The 24,142-nt window shown below is 37.8% G+C and overlaps 1 protein-coding gene across 1 annotated transcript in view; it reads right to left on the reverse strand.

The window, feature by feature from the left end:
- LOC140230914 (E3 ubiquitin-protein ligase RNF126-B-like) overlaps positions 1 to 24,142 on the reverse strand; it is a 75,108-nt gene that overhangs the window by 26,555 nt on the left and 24,411 nt on the right. Inside the window, exons 2-6 of the mRNA XM_072311055.1 lie at positions 15,469 to 15,557; positions 13,904 to 13,976; positions 11,389 to 11,750; positions 3,449 to 3,514; positions 1,373 to 1,448 (exon numbers count right to left, since the gene is read on the reverse strand). Of these exons, the coding sequence (XP_072167156.1) occupies positions 1,373 to 1,448; positions 3,449 to 3,514; positions 11,389 to 11,750; positions 13,904 to 13,976; positions 15,469 to 15,557 (666 nt within the window). The remainder of the gene's footprint in view (positions 1 to 1,372; positions 1,449 to 3,448; positions 3,515 to 11,388; positions 11,751 to 13,903; positions 13,977 to 15,468; positions 15,558 to 24,142) is intronic.

The raw sequence follows: 24,142 nt of genomic DNA on the forward strand, positions 1-24,142 counted from the left end.
CTTTAGTGTCCTAATAGTGTCCTAAGCAAATACAGTGTCCTAAGCAAATATAAGAGAAAAAAATTGAGCTATCCGAAAAAATTTCTTAAGTATTTTATTGTTTTTTTGAATTTCTTATGTATTTCCTCGTTTTTTCGACTTTATGTTTTTCATTGTTTTTTCGATGAAACTTGTCCGCGACATTGTTCCGAACAAGAAAATATGTTATTAATTGATTTTAATCAATAGAACCCCAAAATAATCATGCTTTTATGAAATTTGACTGCAAGCACAATTTCCATTGAAATTGTACACGAATTCACGTTTTTGAGCAATTTTTGGTCTGACATGCATGTACATATTTATGCAAAACTTCGCAACCGCGCGCCCGGGCATTGCAAATTTGGTGTCAAAAGATGCGGGAGACTCGACAGAAAAAAGTCATGAAACGTCGCGGCGATAGCTTTTCACGTTAGCGATACATCGCGCGGAACGTCGAGGGGGGGGGGGCCTCGGAGGCCCCCCCCCCCCCCGGCCTAGTTAGGGTTAAGTTAACCAAAGGCTGTATTCCTCAGTTAAATAACTACATGTAAGTGTGTTATTCTGTTAATTTGATATATTTATTATGTTATACATTCTAATCAATTATTGTATGCTTTGTATTTATGTATGTATGCATTGCATGTTTGTTTGTTTTTTATCGTAGAAATGAATAAACGAATTGAATTGAAATTGAATTGAATTGAATTGAATTGAAATGTAGCCTAAAGAGCACACACAAACCATCCACCAACAATATGACCTTTGACCCTATGAAAGACGGAACACTGGGGGCAGCAGATCCAAAATCTATAGGCATGTAGATTATATCAGGGTAGACCTTCATCCTACCAAATTTGAACAAAATCTGTTCAGAAATGTAGCCTATAGAGCACACACAAACCATCCACCAATATGACCTTTGACCCTATAAAAGACAGAACACTGGGGACAACGCATCCAAAATCTATAGACTTGTAGATAAAATCATGATAAACCTCCATATTTCCTCAATTTGAACAAAATCCGTTCAGAAATGTGACCACTAGAGCGCACACAAACTATGGCTTTTATGCACAAAAATATGGCATTTTACCCTTATAAAAGCAGAACACAGGGGGCAGCATCACCCAAAGTCATAGGTGTGGAGATATTACCGATATGAACCTCCATACAAAATTTCAGAGAAATCCTTCAAGGTTTGTGGCCGTTAGAGTGCACACAAGAACATGACGCAGCAATGGCAGCAGCGGCATAATGCTGCTGAATCCAATGTATCCTCCGGCATACATGCCGGAGATAAAGATACAGGAACTAGTGTTAAATGCTATTACTGAACATAGACATGTGTTACCTGTGTTATTACAGCATCAAGACCGCCCTCACCCCATGCATAGTCCCTTGGACTGCCATGGATGTTTAACATCTGACTGCAAAGACGATTGCAAAAAAAGAAACGAAAAAGAAAAGAAAATGAAAAAGTGTTACATTTCGATATCAAGCTGAACTGCACAAAGAAAAACACATCAGTTGAATTTTCAAAGGTGAAATGTAATTTGGATCATTCATCATTTTTTAGTTATACCAAATTTGACACCATACTCACTTGTTACTTTTGGCACAACTCTCTGCCTGCCAGTAATACAACTATGGGCACAAGCGCAAGTATAAAATATCTTGTTTGCTTTCTCCAAATGCCCAGTACACACACTCTAAAGTACCGGCAGACACGATATCAGCTTCATGGTCTTTCACTGATAGTGAAAGCAAGGATTAGGTAGAATTAAAAGAGGGGTTATAATGACAGTTGTGCGCCTCCTAGAGTCTGATTACCTTAATGTGTTCCATTTGTGATAAACCGAATCACCGTATTCTGTATTTTCAACTGCACTATTATGAGTTATCATGCAGCACCATGCCCATATACATCTAGTACCTTATCATCTATTAAAACTAGTAATCAATTACGGAGGGCAAATGCCTTTGTTAACTTACATTTGATTGTTTATTATGTTATGTATGCAGACATGTGTGCATTAAGGAATCCAGAAGCACCAGCTGTTTTTTTATCATGTAGAATTACAGACAAGGAATGTGTATTTTGAATGTGTTCTATCACTTTTGGTTCTAGAGAAGAAGATTTTTTAAGATTCCTTAATTTTAGGGGGTTTGGGCCCCCCTGGGGGCCCCCAGGTGGGGCATGGTGCCCATTTGAACAAACTGAAATCCTATCCCCCTAGGTATGCTACCTGCCAAGTTTGGTGAAAATCACTCAAGGGGTTTTCAAGAAGATGAAAATGTTAAAAGTTTACGCACTAAGCTGCTAAGCACAACGGGTGCCGGATGAAGAGCGATTGCAATAGCTCACTTGAGTCTTCGGCTCAGGTGAGCTAAAAAGGAGATATCATGAGTTATTAATCCAAATATGCAGTTTATGCATTCTCATTTTGATATTTTTTCAAGTTCTCCTCTTATTCATCCATTTTGGGCAGGGCACAGAGGAGTTTGACCAGTTCCTACAAATGTTTCTTAGTCAGACATTATATATTTAAAGGACAAGTTCACCTTAACCTGTTGAGGAGGGTTTGATTTTGCTACAACACACATTTTCCATACACGCTTGCAAGAGTATACTCGGGACTTGTCCTCAATGGGTTAATAGTGTGGGTTGAGTGAGTGCAGCAATATATAAAAGAAACATAGAGAGAATTCCACAATTACTGTAAATCGAGGAATTTTCGCGTGCATTTTAATTTCGCGAATTTCGCGAGCGCCAAAATTCGCGAAATTAAAATGCACGCGAAAGTTTTTGTCTACACTACATGCATTGAACACCAGTGGCAATTCGCGAAAATTTCATGCCACGAAAAGGGCTGTCGGCTCCAATTCGCGAAAATTTCATGCCGCGAATATATCATGTTTTACAGTATTTCTTTTTTCGAAGTACACATTGCCTTGACTTCTTAACAACATATGTTAAGGGCATTATTCCCCCTTCCTTCTGAAAGAGGGAAGTAAAATGTTCTTTATTATGTGAGAAAAGTGAAAATACAGTGTACGTTGAATTTTCTCTATACCGGTATTTTCTTCATATCGTTTTACACATGTGACATTACAAACTGTAATAGTTTTCCCATCCAGCGATGGCAGCACTGAAACTTAAAAAGTTCTTATAAACTTTTAAACTAATTTTCCTTTAAACTTTCACTAATGTGTTCTACTAATATTGCTGCATTCTCTCAATCCACACAGGATGTGCAATTGTATATTACGGTGAACTTGTCCTTTAATCCGTTGAAGACGAATCCCGAGCATACTCGGGCAAGTGTCTATGGGAAATGCGTGTCGTAGCAAAATCAGTCAATCCTCAATGACTTAAAAGAACTCATTTGGGCCATTGTTATGTAATTTGTATACTTTTGGTACTTACACTGGGAAATAAACCCCTCCTGGGCCAGGAGGAGGATTGGCCATGCCTAGAATTTGTTGTATAAGACTGCAAAGACAAAAGACATTGAGAAAAAAATGAAGAGCTTTTGAAACTAATAAAAGAAAAAAAAATATTGACAGAGCAATTATATGGTATTTCACATTAATATAAAAAAGAAGGAATCATTAAAACTAGAAATGGGACTGATATACCTTCACCATGATGCATGGTTCTCCCAATAAGTCTATAGTATGTCTTGACAATGTGTGATGGCAGTTTCACAGAACTGGCAAAAAAATTAAAATGACATATTCGTCACAAATGTGGTGATTATTCACTTTCCTTGAAGTAGGTTTAATTGGATCAATGGCTGTATTGTTTAAGAGAGCAGGTATTAGGGGATTTGATGATTGTTACTTGAGCTTTAACCCTTTTATATGCATTGACTAATTTCCAAAGTATGGAGAAAAAGTGTAATCTCAGCATTAAATAGTAAAATTTTAGCAATGTAACCTGGCCTTTGACCTTGAACTGTGACCCCATGACCCTAAAATTATCCAGGGAATTACAGACAGGCAGTACTGTACATGCATAGATATGAACAAAGTTTCATGACGATATCTTGAGCCACTTCGAGATATGGAGGAAGAACTTGACCTTCAACCTTTTGACCTTTGACCTTTTAGCCTAAAACTTTCTCAGAGAATTTCTACGTGGTATATGTATACACCGACTTTCAAGAAAAATCCTCCAGGCATTGCATAGATATGAGGGAAAGAGTAAATCTTAAGGAGTTCACCTTGACCTTTTGATCCTTGACCCCGTAACCCCATAATTCCAAAGAGAAACATTGTCAGGCAGTACATTCACATGTTCTAAGTTCCATGAGGATACCTTGGACCATTTCCAAGATATGGAAAAAAAAAAAGTGAAATTTTAGCACTTGCACATGACCTTTGATCTCACATTCCAAAACTTTCTCTAAAGAATGTTTCTTGGGTAATACATGTACAGCTGTAGTTTCATAAACTAATTTTAAAATACCTTCAGGCATAGCATAGATATGGGGGAAACAGTGAAATTTTGAGCATTTATACCTTGAAATTTTGACCTTTGACCTTGAGCATGTGCACCCAAAAGTTGATATGCACAATTTTGTCCACTCATGTATATATACACCATGTACATACCAAGTCTCATTAGCATAACTCCAACGGTTTTTTAGTTATGCTGTCCACCAAATTCATTACGGACGGACAGGACGGAAGGACAGACAGCCCATAAACATAATGCCTGGGGAGACACTTTGTGGCAGAGGCATAAAGACAAAGTGGCAAAGACAGTAATAGTAATAGAAGGACACAAGTCCAATTCTTGGCTCCCCCTGAAATGACGAGATTGTTATCACAACCCAGGTAAAAAGAAACAACATAGTGTTACTCAACGGATCTGAGAGATCATGATCCAACAATGGTCAATGTACAATAATACACTGTACAATTGAAGTACAATTCCTGAAATGCATCAAGATGAAAGTCTGTTATCAGTAACTTTTGAGTCCACTCTGACACATGGATCATATATTCTTGTTAATTACATTTGGCTTTATTAAGGACAAGTCCACCTTCATATACATGTGGATTGAGTGAGGGCAACAATATTAGCAGAACACATCAGTGAAAGTTTGGGGGAAATCGGACAATCCATCAAAGGTTATGAATTCTTTAAAGTATCTGCGCAGTCACTGCTGGATGAGAAGACTACTACAGTGTGTGATGTCACATGCGTACAAAATAAGGAAAATAAAATGAGAATTTCACAAAACTTTACTTTTTAAATAAAGAGCACATTTCTTTGACTTGTTACTGATGTATATTAAGGGTAATATTATTCCCCCTGCCTTCTGAAAGAGAATAGTTGAGTGTTCTTTTGTTATGCAAGAAACATGGAAATACGTTGAATTTTCTTTCTTTGTATTGTTGTACACATGTGACATCACAAGCTATAGTAGTTTTTTCATCCAGCCGTGACTGAGCAGAAACTTCAAAAATTCATAACTTTTGAACCGATTGTCCAATTTTCCTCAAACTCTCACTGATGTGTTCTACTAATATTGCTGCATTCACTCAACCCACATGTCTATGAAGGTGAACTTGTCCGTTAAAGCAATGTCCGGTTAATGCCAGATTCTCATTACAGTGCTCACCTGTTAATCGGGAACCTCTTTAGTGGGAACCCCGCTTTACAAGTGGATCAAAACTTGATGTAACAAATTTTTCATGTTATTTCCATTGCTTAATCAGAACCATGAACCGCTTTATCAGGACAAATCTGGCTGAAACACTTCCATTGTTTGTCATTTATTTCTAAAAATAACAAGTAAATCCTTCGAAATAATTGCAGGAATTTTCTTTCCTTTACACAAAGAATTATTTTCTATCCAGTTCCTGATAGATTATGCCGATTGCAATTTAAACATTTGCCGATCTAAGGCAGTGAGACATAGCGCAGAGGTGGTCATCTTATCAAGTATCGATCATCAGCTTCTACTCATGGGCTCCACACTGTACCACCCCTTCTGTTCGATACGGAGAGGTCACTACCCCCTTGTGCAGCTCATACTCTCCCTGTTCGTGTGAAGTATGCATGAAGTATGTGTGTGTTTGTGTGTGAAAGCATAACAAGGGGGCATGAATATGAGGAATATGTGTTCGTACGATCATCGCCATCAGTTTCGTCATAATGTGTTCATTGTTAACATATGTGACCGTGCTTCACATAACGAACAAAAAGTCGCACACACTGATTTTGTGTGCGGACTGAAAATTTGTGAAATGGGTCAACCAAGCCGATCTTGACTTTTTCATATTTTCTGAAAGGGCAAGTATTCTTCTGCATTATGCTAAAGTTTGGGATCATAAAACAGGCAGGAAAGTGTGTTTTAAGCACATTATCTCGAGCATTTTTTGGTAGAATAGCATGATTGGGTGTGTCTTCAGAGTCCCCTTTTCATTTCTTACAGACCTTGCACACACTCTTCACTTTCAACTCTCATAACTTTTGACAGGATGATGATACTGCTTTGAAAGTTGGCATGAACTATGGACAGAATGTGTTAATAAGGCATGCTCAATTTCAGTTTAATCTGATAATCCCTTCATTGTTGCTGTTTCGGTGGTTAACATCCTGTTTTTTGTCCCACTCATCGCACAGCCAGCACGGCTTGGTAAAGATTAAGCGCTTGAATAGACACTGTACTTCAGAGCCTCTTTTCTCAGTTCACACTTTTCCCCCCGAGTGTGTGCTTTCTTTCCAATATTTAGATAGGTTAGGGTAGTCCATTTGATTTGAGTTATACATCATTTTAAAGTATAAAGTCTGCTCTTTCAGAATATGCTCTGAACTAAAATTTCATGTCTGGCAACTTTTTGTTTGTTTTGTGATGCAGGGTCACATACGGGTATTATAACAGCGTGTGGAAGTTAGCATAGCTGCCTCTTTCTATAGTCGAGTAGACAGTGACATATGGTGTAGAGTACAAATACAAGGGTTTTTTTGTTGTTGTTGATTCATGTTCTAGAAGGGTATTGAAGTAAATTTAGCCTGGTTGCCGCCTCGGCAACCTTGAGCAACTTCTTTCATTTGACTTATTAGCACAATTACATAATTAGCATACATGTAAAATATGTAATAGATTGCTAATGTTACTGCAGGAAGCCTGAAAACAATGGAAATACTCCTTTTTAAGGGTTTTCTATAACGAGGAATCCATTCACAACTCCAATTTTCAATTTCAAATGACGGAAGTGTCTTAAATATTGTAATTAGCATGAGCAATATGCACATGTACTATAGTTAAGTAATATATACCACGTACACGACCTGAAAATGTTTTTAAGCACAAGTTTTTGCTGTTGTTGTTGTTGCTGTTGTAGATTCATATTTTAGAGGGGTATTGTAGTAAACTGTGCTTGGTTGGTGCCTTGGCAAACTTAAGCAATCATTCTTATTAGTATCATTAGCATTCAGCTAATTAGCACAGTATGTAATACAAAATGTTGTTAATTTCACTAAAGAAAGCCTGAAAACACAGGTATAATACATCTTTTCTGGGGTTTCTATGACCAGGAATCCACTTATACCACCAGTTTGTACTTCCGAACGATGAAATTGTCTTAAATACCATAATTAGCACAATAAGGCCAACGATATGCTAATTATCTCATTTGTGATACCAGTTTTTATGGGGGCGGGTGGCTGATGGGGTGGAGGGTGGGAACATCTGACTATAAAGCAAATTATAGCTTTTTGTTGTATAATTAAAAAAGATGTCAATCTTGTATCCAACAACTTCTTATAATGTATGTGTATGTAGAATGTACAATAGTCCAGTAGATGGTACCATATGCCATGTACTGCATATGACTTCGAAAAGTTGGCATGGACAAGGTTTTTGCAGATTTGTGTTTTAGATGGGGACTAACAATGCAGTAGCTAAGCTTGGTTGCCACCCTCTTAACCTTGGGCAATTATCTCTGATTAGCGTACCAGTAACTAGATATGTCCATTGCCCCGCAATGCGATTGTATCCCCCAGCATGAGCAGCAGCTTTTGCTTCATCTTCACGTTTGAGCAAGGGGCAAAGATCCCTCCCCTTCTTCAAACATAAAGGTGAATATTGTGAAGACTAGGCGCAGCTTCACAAAACAATATTTATGTATGATAGATAAGAGTATAATGCATCTGTATACAAAATTCAAAAGTACTATGAAGACATGTCACCTGCATGCAGAGTGTCTACAGGATAGCCGCTAATGCCCCAGTTACACAGTTGCTCAAACAATGCTCAGTGTCTGGCATTGCATCGTAAAAAGTGTAATATTTTGACCCTATAAAAGACGGAACACTGGGGGCAGCACTTCCAAAATCAGTACACTTGTAGATTATATCATGGTAGAGCTTCGTATCAAATTTGAACAAAATCCATTAAGAAATGTAGCCTATAGAGCGTACACAAATCATCCACCAACAATATGGTCTTTGACCCTATAAAAGACGGAACAGTGAGGGCAGCAGATCCAAAATCCATAGGCTTGTAGATTATATCATGGTAGACCTTCATAACAAATTTGCACAAAATCCGTCAAGAAATGTAGCCTATAGAACGCACACAAACCATCCCCCTACAACATGACAGTTGACCCTACAAAAGCAGAACACGGGGGGGGGGGGGGGGGGGGGGGGGGAGGGTAGCACATCTAAAATCTCTAGGCTTGTAGATTACATCATGATAAACCTCCATACCAAATTTGAACAAAATCTGTTCACAGATGTAGCCTACAGAGGGCACACAAATCATCCATCAACAATATGACCTTTGACCCTATAAAAGACGGAACACAGGGGGCAACAGATTCAAATTCTATAGGCTTGTAGATTACCGTATATCATGGTAGACATTCATACCACATTTGAACAAAATCCGTCATGAAATGTAGCCTATAGCACGCACACAAACCATCCATTAAACAATACGACTTTGACCACATAAAAGACGAAACACTGGGGGCAGCACATCCAAAATCTATAGGCTTGTACACATTACATCATGATAAACCTCCATATCAAATTTGAACAAAATCTGTTAACAAATGTGACCTCTAGAGTGCACATAAACTATTCACAAAAATATGGCATTTTACCCTATAAAAGACGGAAAGAGCGCAGGTTTGACTACTTGGTATGCAAATTAGCTCATTATGCTAATTCGATATTTGAGACACTTGCATCATTCGAAATTGAAAATTGTTGTTTTGAATGGATTCCTAGTTACAGAAAACCCGTAAAAAGTTGTATTTCCATTGTTTTAAGGCTTCCTGTATTAAAATCAGCAATATATTTCATATATGCTAATTGCATAATTATGCTAATGAGGCTAATGAAAAAAGTTGCCCAAGGTTGCCAAGGTGGCAACCAAACTAAATTTACTTCAATACCCTTCTAGAACATGAATCAACAAAAAAACCTCGTACTTAAAAACTTTTCCACGTCTGAAAAATTTCTACTCCACTACTGTGCATTAATAGGGTACTAGACATTGTGATTTTACATGTACTGTGCACACTAAAAAAGAATTATTTTGTGGATCAAATGAATGAAGGTTTGTTTTGATGATGCATCTGCCAGAATTATGAGATTACATGCTGCATGTGTCTTTTCTTATCGCCGTTTTGTGTCTACACACGTGTCATAGTGCATGTGTACTTGTTGCCGTGGTTATCGGCGGGTTTGATTAACTGTGCATGATTTAGTGTAATGCCCATATATTGGGCTTTATGTTGTGTGCTTTGCACAGGCCAATATCAGCCACCGCTTAAATGGGAGAAAAACTTGTCTCCTGACCCCTCCCAATTAAGCGTTGAGCACTATACTATTATTTTCCTCTGTGTAAAGTGAAGTCACGTCTGGGATTATTACAAAAGTTCTGGTGTACAGTACACTGAGCTGGTGTGTTGAAAATTTCATGTTATGTTCTGCCAGATTATCAACTGGCTTACATGTATGTTAATGCAAATCAGATTTTCAGTTTTTTATCCAGACACAAATAACAGGAAAAGAGAAAGTTAATAGACACAATTTTATGTGGGTAGGTCACCTGCGCATATCATCATGTCATCAAACTGAAATCAGGTTCCCTTTTTTTGTCAAATGGCACATTGTGCCTATAGAGGATTTACAACATTTGACCTTTTGTCAGAGTGATTTCAAGATTTTGTTAATGATATGACTCCTCTACCATCAGAAAACGAGCTACGTCGTAAGAGATACAATGAGCTGGATGCATAAATGCTAACAATTGCTTGTGCTGGCCTTTTGCTTGAATCCGTATGCATAAAAACAAGCAATTGCTTGCGAGCAAATGCTTGTGCTTGCTGCGAGCAAATGCTTGTGCTTGCTGCGAGCAAATGCTTTTGCTCGCAAGCACAAGCATTTGCTTGCTGCTAGTAAGCAATTGCTTAGAGACCAAGCATTTGTCTATAAAGGTATGCATAAAACAGACCTTTTGCTTGTTCTTGCTAGCAATTGCTTATGATTTTCCAAGCTCTGTAAAACAAACTTGAGAGTTTACTTAACTGGGACGTTTGCAGTAAGTAGATTTATCATTATCATATTCATAAAAAAAGACCAGACTTGTGCTGGAGTGGTATAAATCTAAAAGAAAGTCCTCATAAGTAGTGCAAGAAACTTTTTCGTTTCAACAACAGGAATGTCCAGTAGTTAGCACACAAAATGTTATGAGAAACAGGTAGGATGCCAGACATCTGTGGAGAGCATGAAGACCTCTCTCCACATGCGACCTGGCAAATCCAGGCTACTATAAGCAGTGATGGGAATCAGCCAGTACATGTGTGTGTATAGATGTGTGTGTGTGCGTCTGTGTATGTGCATTTGTGAGTGTCATTTCATAGCTCTTTTGCTGTGTCAGGAAATGTTTCTGCACACACACACCCTTTCAAATACATGCTGTCACACCCGCTTGCACGTGACGTATAGAGAGAGGGGTAACGTAGCAGCATGTGAAGCTTTCTGGCACATGGTTCTTGCCTTTCATTGTACGACATGCATCTACTTTGAACAGCACCATTTTTCATCATTTATGTTTGTCCATGGATGTATGCACTACCACAAGGATGCCGAGTGCCACTACAAGATGAATCATTATGAATATTTAGAGGACACAAACTTTACCAAAGCTCCTTTCCATTTGTAAATTATTACCTAATGTATAGATACACTGCACTTCAAAACTGCAGTACATTGTAGGACTTTGGGAAAACCGGCATTATAATGAAATACTGTCCTAAATGATGTAGAAATATTTCCACTTGACTGTGTTCACATGTCATATGCTGCTAACCACATCTCATGCCAGCACTTACGCCATCATATCCGTAGAGGGTGGGTGAGGGCCATCCATGCCATGACGGTGAAATGTTAACGTTGTCCGATTAATTCCAGGGCCGTGCATCATTGTAAATGACCTATTACTATCAGCTGCTCCAGGACTCCTCCGTGATGTAGCATTAGACGATGACATATTTGATGAAGAATTTGATGAACCCGATGCGCTCGATATACTTGATGTATGATGAGAAGAGTTCTGAGAGCTAGATGAGTTTGAAGCTGAGGATGGGCCACCACCGAGGGGTGACTGCGACGTTGATGAAGAAGACGATGATGGTGAACTGTGATTGCTTCTCCCCGAGGATCTATTCCCGGTATCACCTAATTCATTGAGTAGCTATAATGCAAAAAAAAAAAAAAAAAAAAAAAAAATCAAATCAAATATGAACATTGAGTAAATGAAAACAAAGATGCTCTGGTGTATTTTGTATCTCATATATATAGATTTTTAAAGCCAGATAATATGTTACATGGTTTCGGTCCTGAACAATACAATTTCCAGGAAAACTGCTTAGTTTACTCATGGTAATGGATTACATAAAATCTTACACATTCCTGATCATGCACACAAGCCAATTTGAAGGAAAATCAAATCCCCACTAAGGATATCAATTTATCAGTCCTATGTATGGTTTAAGTACAGAGCAGTAACAACACAATCAGGATATTTAGGTTGCAGACTAATCTAATAACCTTTTCCATTGAAAATGTGTCAATTAGTTAATTGACTGTCATAGTTTTGTTCTCCCTGTGCTGTTCTTGGTTAAACTTTACTTGCGCATAGTAAAGCTGTAGAGTAATCTTCTCAGGTGATTTCCTTTCTAAAGTGTGCTCAAGGCCTAAAAAATCCCAAACTACTGAGTCTGCTGCATTTATTGTAAAGTTGTGTGAGCATACTGCCAAAATGCAGGATCTTTTCAATCACATCCATCTCGGATATGAACTCTTGCAGCTTAAAACTCTACATAATTGGCTTGTAATCACTACAGGGAAAATTCTGTATGTGAATCCTTCTCCAGTGTTTCTTGAATTACTCTCCTTCACAGGGGGATGCTACTGTAAAAGTGGATATTTTCGTGCGAGTAATTTTTCGCGCTCGCCCAGAAAAGATGGATTTCGTGTCTTTTTCATTTGGCGGAATCAGGACAGTTGCTAACTACTGGAATATACGGCACGCAAAAATATTCACTTGCTTTTATTATCATGCTAGCTTCTGGTTGCGCGAAATACGCGAAAATTTCCACTTTTACAGTACTTCTTTACAAATAATTGCTTATTAGTCACAACAGTATAAGCATATAATCAAACATGCACACAAAGAAGCAAAAACTACAAGAAAACTGGAATTACTGAAATTTTCATGCTGTACTACAGTTTATAGTAACATGAGGAAACTTGCCCTGCACAAAAAAAAAAAAAATCTAGCTACCATGTACTGGTAATTTTTGTTAGTGCTCTCGCATGTTCCCTCTTTTACACTGTTAAACAAAAATGTTGATTTTTCTCCCCTAAGGGCCTGTTTTAACTGATTTTATCAAAGTTTTAAACAGAGGTTTACCACAGTCATATCAGAACTCCTATGTTTGTTTGTTGTTGTTGTTGTTGTTTTTTTTTTGGTGATGCTGCCCCTAATGTTCCGCCTTTTACAGCGTCAAAGGCAGCCACTTAAGTATGTTATATCATGCAAACTTTTTGATTGAATTTCTTCAAAACTTGTATGGAGGTGCATCATGATGAAACTTTATAGACCCCTCACTGTTTTAATTGATGCTGCCCCGTTGTTCTGACTTTTACTGGGTTTTGTTCAGTGTCTTGTGTGTGGCCTACAGGCTGCATTTCTTGAATGACTTCATTCAAATTCGATTTGGAGGTGTATTATTTAAAAATCCACCCACCTGCAACTTTTGGTGGTGACGCCCTGGCTTGTTCCATCTTTATATAAAAATGGCTAATTTCTTCTTCTTTTTTTAGGGTCTCCTTGTCTGCACTCTATTGGCCACAGTTATAGACATATTTCATTCAAATTTTGTGCAGTGTATCTTCATAAAATCTTGACTGCACTGTGAGTGAACCCAGCTCGGCTTAGATCACAAGCTGGCCAAGCTTGCAAGCATTCAAGCCTACCTGTTTGTCCTTCCAGAAGGGTAGAAAACTTAGAGAATTCGTGAAAAAATTGAGTTTTAAAGACAAATTCAAGTCTAAATAAGTTAGCCTGATAAGAAAGATACAAATCTTACAAGTAGGCCTGTTACAGTGAATATCTGACCAAAATAAGAAAAAAAATTAGGGAAATTATGACATCGTGAAATTTCACTATTTTCTGCAGAACAGTTCTCATACAGGTGCAAGTTTCTTCACTTTGTCTCCCTCCACAAATTAAATTTGTTAAGATCGCAACTGCTGATCACTTAAGGAGTTAAATTTCATCCTTTAAAAAATCATGCACATCCTCAAAGTGTTTTGTAAGGAGTACAAACCGATGATACTTACAGTTGAAACGAACAGTGTCTGCAAAGGGTCACTTTCAGAATCCACTGAACTGCGTCGCTCATCAGCAGAACGACTGAGAAGACAAAAATATGTGATGAACTGATCAATATCTAATCATGAGACAAGCAGTTCACAAAATTTTTATATGACTCTGGTTGCGTTTCTGGGTGATTGACATACACTAGAAGGAAACTATCAAAGAATGATGTAATCTGGAATATATTGTTGCATATATGTAAATATCCAAATTACAATAGTGCAGTGCGTTGTCATTTAAATTCCTGTGTACCTTGTCTTTCCTGTCAATTATTTTAAACATTTTTCCTACCCAGCCAAAAACAACAAATACAGGAACAGGGGGCTGGGGATGACACTCAAGTGAACTCAAAATAACTCAATCTTGATGCAATTTCCCTGTGGTGTGGAATGTCTGTGAGTTGTAACTGCCTCTTCTAAAACAATTTTTGTTTGTTATTTACATTTTGTATGATTGCATCTACACCCAATACAACATACACCTGTACTCCCAAGATACAGAGATGATTAGTATGTATGGACAGCAAATCAGTCCTAAATACCCCCGCTAATATCACTGGGTATACTTTGTGCCCAATCTGATAAAAAGGAATTTTAGATGAAATTATGAACTTAGTATAAGTTTTCCTTGGAATGAGCCAACCCTTTGAACCATTCTGAACAGTAATCTTTCCCTACAGAGAAATCTACACATAAAATGGCATTCCAAAAAAAAAAAGAAATCATTAATACTTTAAATTTTATGGGCTCCTAGACCCTAAGTGTCACATGCACAGTTCAAGTAATTTTGTTAATCCCAACATGTAATAATGATTCCTTCCAAACATCAATGATAAAGGATTCATGAAAAGATGAAAAAAAAAAAATAAAAATTTCATCAATCTGTTCACATCTACTGTAGCATGCTAACCTCTCAGGACAACATGTGTCACCAACAACATTGTCATCAGCAAGTTTTAGAACTGTCATCTTCATTCTTCTTAGTTTTGTGCCTACTTTTAACATTGTCCAGATATGGAAGGACTTTGCTACACTTCTGTTGAATTTGAAAGGGATTAAGTTTGAATTTGCACATTTCATAGCTTTGGTGCCCTAATCTTGTGTCACCATGACTGCCACCTGTACCACTTTAACAACTCAGTATCCCTACCCTTATGATGTCTGCCAAGTGTGGTTAAAATCATGTTGTGAGTTCATGATGAGATGCTTAAAATACAAAGTGTAGATAGAGTTCATGGATGATGCATATTGTACATCTGCAACCATCTTGGCTGATGGATTAAAACTCGTGCTTATCCTAATGAGTGGCTGGTGATCCTTAGTACACTAATTGCATAATTGTATCATTTTATACTTCAACTGACTTATGACTGTATGATTATTTCCTGTATGTCACTACCCACTGTAAAAAATTATGCAATTCTGCTATCTCGCTGCAAATACCTATTCCTTTATTTTTAAATAAACCTTTTATCTTTCACCTTTACCTTTACCGTTAACCATTAGCCACTACCATTACCATTACTAACTTTGACTCATCTGATTGTGAATGTGACTGATCAGTACTGTCCTCTATCTGCTCGATGAATCCTCCATTACAATTAGGACACAGATAATCCTGTAAGAAAGAAAATAACATCATACAATAGAAGAGCAGTATACACCAATTAGACACAAGGCTGGGGGGGGGGGGTTGGAGGGAGGGGAGGCGTGCGGCGTGTCACCCTCCCACAGTAGGGAGCTGTGGCATTTATTAGCTAGTGCATACAGTGTCCATTCACACTTAGCAGCTGCAGCAATATGTAAATATTTTCATTTCCAGGATAAAACTGAAATTACAATTGTACATAAAAAGTAAAATAAAAAGTAACAATAAAATGGAAGGGAGCTTTTGTGTATCTCAGCTTTAATATAGTGCAATCTGATGCATAAAGTTGTGGACATTCGATTCACAAATAGCAGCAACAGGGAGGTGGGAAAGCAATTGAATATTTTCAATGCCAGGATAAAATAAAATGTTAACAATTGTAAATCATAAATTTTACTTGTATTCTGTTTCCGTAGTCATTGCGAAGAATGCTGCCTGTGCGCATGCGCTATCATATTGCCAGCTCCATTTTCTTGGTGTGTTCATGACCAAAATTAAGCGCTATCTTTCACTGAAGCAATCCTTCAACATCGGTCGTTGTATTAATTATCTTTGCTATCCCTTTTCCCAATTTTCTTGTTTCGGACAACAAACAAGATCATTTTCATGGATAATATGGCTCTATTGAGGTATCTGTTGGAACCAATGGGTAAGGAGACTACTTACACTTTATGGCACCATGTGTAGACAACAATATACTGAAAATATACAGACAACCTTTCACTTTTCTAGCATAATGACAGAGCACCTGACTTACCGCTTTTAGAAAGCAGGGGAAACAATTACTACCCTTAACATATGTCAGTATCAAGTTGATGGAATGTGTAATTTTCATGAAAAATGAATTTTTGTGGAATTCTCTTTATATTTTCTTTAAATTGTTGTCCACACATGACAACATGAACTCTAGTAGTCTCCTCATCCAGTCATTACAACACCCAAACTTTAAAAATTAATAACCTTTGCATCGATTGTCTGATTTTCCTCAAACTTTCACTGATGTGTTCTACTAATGTTGCTGCTTTCACTCAACCCACATGTCTCTCAAGGTGGGTTTGTCCTTTAAAAGCCCCATTATCGCTAGATCCTGAGCAAGAAGAGCTAACAGTACAGTGATACTTGGACCAATTAAAGACATGCTCCACAATGTAGCGGCAGTCAGATACCTCAATAGGCCCAGAAAGAGTTTTGGTTTTCTTTAAGAGTAACAGCAAAGTAAAGTGGGTGGTTGACTGATGTAAAGTTTTTTTGTTTTTGTTTTTTTTTTCCTGCACAAAATTATAATGTGAAAGTGAATGCAATGACTGCACGACGTCCTTTATCTCGCGAAGCCTAGACGCAGTGCATCTGGTGGAAAACCGTACTGTGACTTGATGTCTCGTGCACTAAAATATGCGCTTGTGACAAGAGTGGTGCGCGTGCGCTTAGCAAATATTGCCATGACAGCGTGATAGTTTTTTTTTTAACTATTTCCCTAGGGAAATCTTTGGACTAGGATTTTCATGGTGGAAATATTTGTCACTTTCAATGCCCTCGACCAATCAGAGGACAAGAAATAACTTGTGAGGGATACAATAACCCTTATCCTGACATGAATGTGATGTACGTGCATGCATTTATATATTTTCTCCATTCAATACTTTACTCGACAATCACTAATTTAATCACTCGCGAAGCTGTCAGGAAGTCTCGTTTCACGAAAATTTAGACTCGCTAACTAACACTTACATATCAATGTCAGTAATAGACACGTGCTAGCATGATTGTATTAAAGAGCAGGAGTGCATGCTGCCACCCAGTCGAATCGCCAGAAAGCATGCATGCAACTGAGCAAGTTACGAGTGGAGACTCACCTCTCGATCTTAGTTGCAGCAAAGTGACATCTTTAATAACATAAAATAAATCACACAGCACTCCCCCAACATAATTGTATTCAGGCTTTGGGTATAAAAGTGAAAGAATAGAAGGATGTAGAATCCAGAAGCAAGGTGAGAAAAAAGGCAAAAAGTGGATAAGGGCATAGAGTAAGTATCGACTCAAAATGACACACAAACCGTCTTAGATTCACTTGAATAAAACTGAGGGTGTACCCCATCGAAGAAGCACATGAACTTAGGCCTAGACTAGAGCATAAAGGTAATCAAACACTATCGGCCCGATCATTGGGCATCTCGTTTCATCCAGAATTTTCCTTGACATGTCAAGCTTTGGCTACCTCTTGCCATGTGCCAGGTGTCTTTCCGAAGCCAAAATATCTCGCAATAGCTTTCTGCATTAGTTCCGTTAATTTTCCCCAAAAGTTAACTTGCATTAGTGATCAGTAATTTTATCGTTGAGACTGTTAATTTTCTGAACATTCCACTGAAATGTTATGCGTTAATGGAACGTTAATGTAAATTAACACAAAGTTTTTTTGCATATAATACAATACTGTTGTTATCAAAAAGCTTGCATAATGAGATGTTTCAGAGTGCAGAGTTTTTGTTACTGCATTATGTAAATTATCCTTCAAAGTATTACTTCCTTACCTTCAGGCATTAGAACCACTCAGTAGATCACAAAGCAAAGTCTTACAGTAGTATAGAATATTGTAAAGCTCATCTGGTGCACACACAGGAGTAATTTTTAGTAGCTGCACACATAATCATTGAACTAGAGCACCCTTCATGATTTTGTTGCAAGCCCTACACAAGTGATCTATTCACAGAAACTCGAGCATGCACACACTGGCATTCATAATTGTTAAATTGTGCTACTAGCGCAAATGGGGAAGTTTTACACTTGAAAGGGGAATCCCCTGTCATTCTGGTCTTGTGAAATAGCAACTACCCTTCTGTATAATGTCAGCCTCATATCGCACCAAATTAGGAAGCACAGAGAGTGGAGTCCATGTACCTGGTAGTGTTTTTGCTTCTGGGACAACACAAACAAATGTAGAAAAATAAACTGCAAAGCTGTGTGTCACATTTATTTTGAACTGAAAAAAGGGTTCTTTACAAGTAATCACAGTTCTGAATTTGAAGACAGTACTGTAACTGTAAAACAATATATTTTCGTGGCATGAAATTTTCGCGGATTGGAGGCGATGGCCTTTTTTTCAGCATGAAATTTTCACGAGTTGCCTCTAGTCTATATACCGTATGGGTGTAGTGTAGACAAAAACTTTCATCTATGTGCATTTTAATTTCGCGAATCTTGGCTCTCGCGAAATTAAAATGCACACAAACATTCCTCTTTTTACAGTATTGTGATACATTCCCTCATACAATAATGGTCATGTCATGCGAGTATTTCATGAATACACGCCCTATATTGTATTAAATATCACGGAACATTTACTGATATTGATCCAGCATTTTATTCGAATTCATATTGGAAGCTACAAAGTACAAATTTTACGTTTCTGCGAATACCGGCATTTGACTACATGATGTACTTGCAAAATCCATCCAAAAATTTGAGGTCACGTAAACAAAAGTTTTGTATTGGGTTTCTGTACCAGTAATTGAACTTTGAGGGCAAAATCTGCAAAGGGGACCTCCAGGAAAAGGAACATCTGATTTTGCTTCAAAAACCATGCCAATAGAATATATTGATGGCATGGCTACGATTCATCTGCTTGTGAATGTTCATAATACCTGTATTTCCAAATTATCATATCCACTGAGTACTGTTAGGGGAAATTCAGAATGGAAGCGCTGCAGGGCACAGAGTTTAGCAGCCATGCTCGTACAACTGATTGTACCATCTCATTCATCTCTTGCACTGACAACAGAGACAACACACAGTGACAAAACCCATCCAAAAAAAAATTTTTTTTTTGCCTCTTCCATTCCCCCATCATTTTTGCATAAAATGAGTAAACATGAATTTTTGATGTACCACTTTGGCAGTCCTGTAAATTGTTGATTTTCTTGATAACTGAACAAATGTGGCAGTTTGAAAAGACATCAAAGACATGTACAGTGCTCACCCAATATTCGGGAACCACTGTAACAGGAAGCCTGCGAATGTGCAACAGAATTCAACACAACAAACTTTTTTTTTTTATGGAACCACAAACTGCTTTATAGGGACATATTTTAGCTGAGACACTTCCACAGTCCATCATTAATTTCTATTAAAACTATAAGTAAATCCTTAGAAATAATCACAGGAAGTTCATGTCTTTACTACAAGGTTTACTTTCTAACCATTCATGGATGTTTGCAGTCATGTCAAGCATTGTCTGCTTCTACGCATGCACTTACCACCCCTTCAATGCGAGTATGGCGAGTCACCTTCCCCACACGTGGCCCATACTCTTCCTCATTGTGCATCTGTATGTGGAGTGTGTGTTTGTGGATGTGTGTGATATGCTTTGGCCAAGTTAATTGCACCATATTGCCGCGCCTGTCATAACCCTCAATAGATGAGATTGTCATCGGGTGGAAGGGGCACAGATGGGTGGAAAAACATAGTTTTGTTTTTCAAATAAAAACATGGGAAAAAAAATATAAATGATGATATAACCAATTTGCATCTTTTTAATGAACCAAAAAAGTGTATGTGAGTGTGTCTGTGTCTGTAATGATCCATCAAACAAGTGTACCAACATTAGGAATGGATGACAACCCACTTAGATGGGATTGTCGTTGAGTGGAAAAATTACTATTTTCTTTTTTAAATGAAAACGTGGTCAAAGAAATATCAATCATGACATGTAAGCCCCTCTTCATCTTTCTAATGAAGAGAAAAGATGTGTGTGCGTGGGGGCCAGAGGAGATTCTACGTATGTATATATTTTTTTTTCAACTGGGGAGACTGAGGGTGAATGGCATGGGGGAGGGGGAGATCTGCAGGGCAAATGTCAAGGGCAACCCCCCCCCCCCCCACCCCCTTGCTTCGACGGGAAGAATCTTTGGGCAAAAGAAGTCATAAGCATTGTTTTTTGGGGGAAATTTTGTTCAAATTTAAAAAAAAATTATTATCATTTTGTAGCCAAGCGTGTCTGGCAGAGGGCGGCAAGACGACAATCCTTGGATTACCATGGGTATTACATGCATGTTGGTGCCAGAAGTGTCTGTGTGATTTGGGTTGGGGGGGGAGGGGGGGAGGAGCAAGATGACAACCTTCGGATTTTCACAGGTGCTGCTAACATCTCAAAACCCAAGCTCTGTGATAAAAGCAAGCGGGGCTTAAGTCCCAATCCATGGACCGGGTCCTCAGCTCAGGTGTTAGGAGGGGATGGTCATGGGTACATGTAGAAGAGGGTGCAAATGAAGGAAGGAGAAAATAGTAAAGTTCTTTCTTTTTAACTAATAAAAACGGGGCAAGAGAAATACGAATAAAAAATTTTAAAAATGAGGCCCTCAGACCCGTGGATTTCCACGGGTGCTATAGCATAAGGTATCGTCCGCGCTCCACCTCTACGTCGACGTCGAGGGTGGCAAAGAAAAGTGCAGAGTGTGTGGCCTGCAGCTGTGTATGTATTGCACCTGTGTCGCAGACGATACATGGGACTTTGGGTGCACTCTCTGCGTACTGGACTCTTTCGGCTATCGTGCGCAGTCACGTGTATATCCAGTGATTGCACTGGACTCTCCCTCAATCGACTAGCAGATTGCTCGCAGAGACAGTGTACACAAGATGTGTACAGGTATCGCATAGTGGCCTGTATGATGTACAACGTATTGTGCCTGTGTCGCACACCGTGGTAATACATGGGAGCCTATATGTTTCACCGAAATGAAAGCCACGAATGCTTTATTTTTTTTTAGGTGATATGCTATCAGCGTATCACCTATTGTGTTTGCTAAAATCTTCCTTTATTTTTTTTATTCTTCTTTCTTTCTGGACAATTTTGTGTCGTCTACATATCTCAACAATGACATGACGGAATAACATGAAATTTTCAGTCAACATATCTAATGACAATATCTAGCCACAATAAGCTTTTCATGACAATAACATATCTCTGACGTCATCTTGGCGCCATTTTATGATTTTCGGACCATGTCACGTGATCGATCATAACTTCATAACTACTGTAAATGTCATTTCTGTATCATTTTTGGTGGACATGATGAAGCAGACGTTAATTTAAGTCAGTGACGTCATAGGCGAGAGCCTAGCTCTGATTAGTCAAAACATAGCTTGGACAGTAGAGGGCGCTTGCATTTCGCAGCCTCAAGACACGTGAAACGAGAGAGTTGTGTCGTCACCAAAAGTCATTGTTAATTTGCTGTTTCTACGTCAGCCCAATGTTGTAAGTAGACAATTACGGTTGGATATGAAAATTTAATGTTTGATACGTTGTTTAATCATATTCATGGTAAAAATGCTGTATTTTAAATTCTAAAATATTTGGTTTAAAATTGATATACAAATTGGTTATAAATGTGACTGAATAATGTGCAGTAGTAAAGTAAAATGCAATGCACAGAAGTTAATGAGAGATGTGTATAGGTTGCGGTGCAGTGCGGTTTTCGGTGTAGTTAACTTATGGAAGTTGTTGACATGATTATGCACGAGAGTCGTAGCACCTTTGGGTTTAAACGACTGAGAAAGAAAGAAATGATACTCAGGTTTCATAGCAATTAACTAGTTATTTAATTCAGTACAATATAATTGCATTTGGGCCAATTTAGTAACAAATGAACGATACATGAATGACAAAGGTGTGAAAGTATTAAGTAGGTCAAAGGGTCACTGAGTTAGCTGGCCTATGATATCTATAGCATGACAAAGGGTTTCATGATTAGAGTGAGCTCGGTACAGTGGAACCGCTATAGAGCAAATAGGATAAAATGCCTGATATGGCAAACTATTTTCTCTGGTCACGGCCAGGTTAATTTCTTTTCTTAGATATTGCTTGTTAATCATTGATGCAGAAATACACTGGAATTGACAAACAATAATTGTGGTTCAAAGGACCTGGTTAGAAAGAGTTTCCACTGTATACAAAGATCACTTGGATTTGCAAGGATGACATTACACTGTTTTGTCTTTAGTTTATACATGTGCAATTCAGCCATGTGTAATTTAATTACGCATTTATTAGTTTAGTGCAATATTTTATATTTCATGACCAAATAAGTAGAGATAGTTGTCCTTCTGGTCAGGCTGCTAATCTATACACAAGACAAAGTAAGCATACATGTGAGTTTATTTCACACATGACACATTATGTTGTTGTCTGTTATTGTCAAACTTATTTATTTGATGAAATGCAGATGCTTATTATTGTTTATTTCTGTCATTAAATCCAAGGTTGAACCTTGCTCGATTGGACATGGTAACGGCACTTTGGGTGTCAGCAGTGATTTTGGTACTGGTTAAATAACATCACCTACACATAAAGTTATGGTCACGCTTGATCTTACTTTTTGATGCTAATTACCCAGATCATCATTATGCGCGTCAAAATTTTAAAACACTTAAAACGACTTCCCAATGGGAAATCTCGAAGTTTCAGACAATTCTAAGTGTTTCAAACAATTCCGCGCGTACGCGTCCGTCCGCGCATTTTCACGCGCACAGCGCCTAAGCAACATGAAAATGCACTTTTTCGACTGATTTGGATTCCTGATATATCAAATAACAATATCCACTGATTTCCCATCGGTTTTGACCTATTAGAAAGGAATGCACTGGCGTCAAAGTAAAAAATCAGCGCACAAGTCTTTCTGCAAATATAGTAAAAAAACATGTCTTTGTTTATTTTGCCATAGCTCGTTAAATCATCTGTTGACCCTATGTTTTTATTGCATATTACAAAAGCATATGAATTGTAAATAACATTTCAAGTATCAATATTTCCATGAATACATTATGACGTCATCATATCGTCATCTTAAATCAAAAAAGTGGAATTAAATTTTTTGAGGTACTGTTTCTGACATTCATTTGCTCGTATCTCTGTTGTTTAAGCTCAATATTATCCCAAATTCAGATATGTTGTACTTTGTTGTACTTTGAAATTTGATGACGTCATCATACTTTAAATTGTGATTAAAGGGATCGTACAGTTTTGGTTGGGACCTAATTTCAGGTTTCTAACATTTTTTGGTGAGATAGTGAGAGACCTCTTTTGAAATATGAAAGAGCATGTAATTCTATGAGGAGTTCAACGTTTATTTGATGAAAATTGGTTTTGAAATGGCAGAGATATCCAAAAAGAGCGATTCTAATAAAGTGTGGGACCCACACTTTATTACAATCGCTTTGTTTTACTTTGTTTTTTGATGTTTCCGTCATTCAAAACCTGATATTCATCAAATAAACTTTGAATTCCTCTTAAAATGGTATGCTCTGTACAATGTCATAAGTGTTTTCTTGGTATCTCACAAAAAGTTAAAAGCCCAATTCTCGTCTCCACCAATACTGTACCATCCCTTTAAAGGTAAAGACTCAAAATCAGAAAAGTTTACGTGTTATGTCTATGGGAGGTGATATTTTTTTAAACCATGCATTGACTAGACAAAGTTTAAGCACCTTTATCTCAGCTGATTTTGCTCCATTTCCTCTGAAACTTAAGTATGTTGCTGCTGAGACAATAAGCTGCAGTAATCATG

The sequence above is a fragment of the Diadema setosum genome, chromosome 7, assembly GCF_964275005.1.
Source record: "Diadema setosum chromosome 7, eeDiaSeto1, whole genome shotgun sequence".
NCBI classification, from domain to species: Eukaryota; Metazoa; Echinodermata; class Echinoidea; order Diadematoida; family Diadematidae; genus Diadema; species Diadema setosum.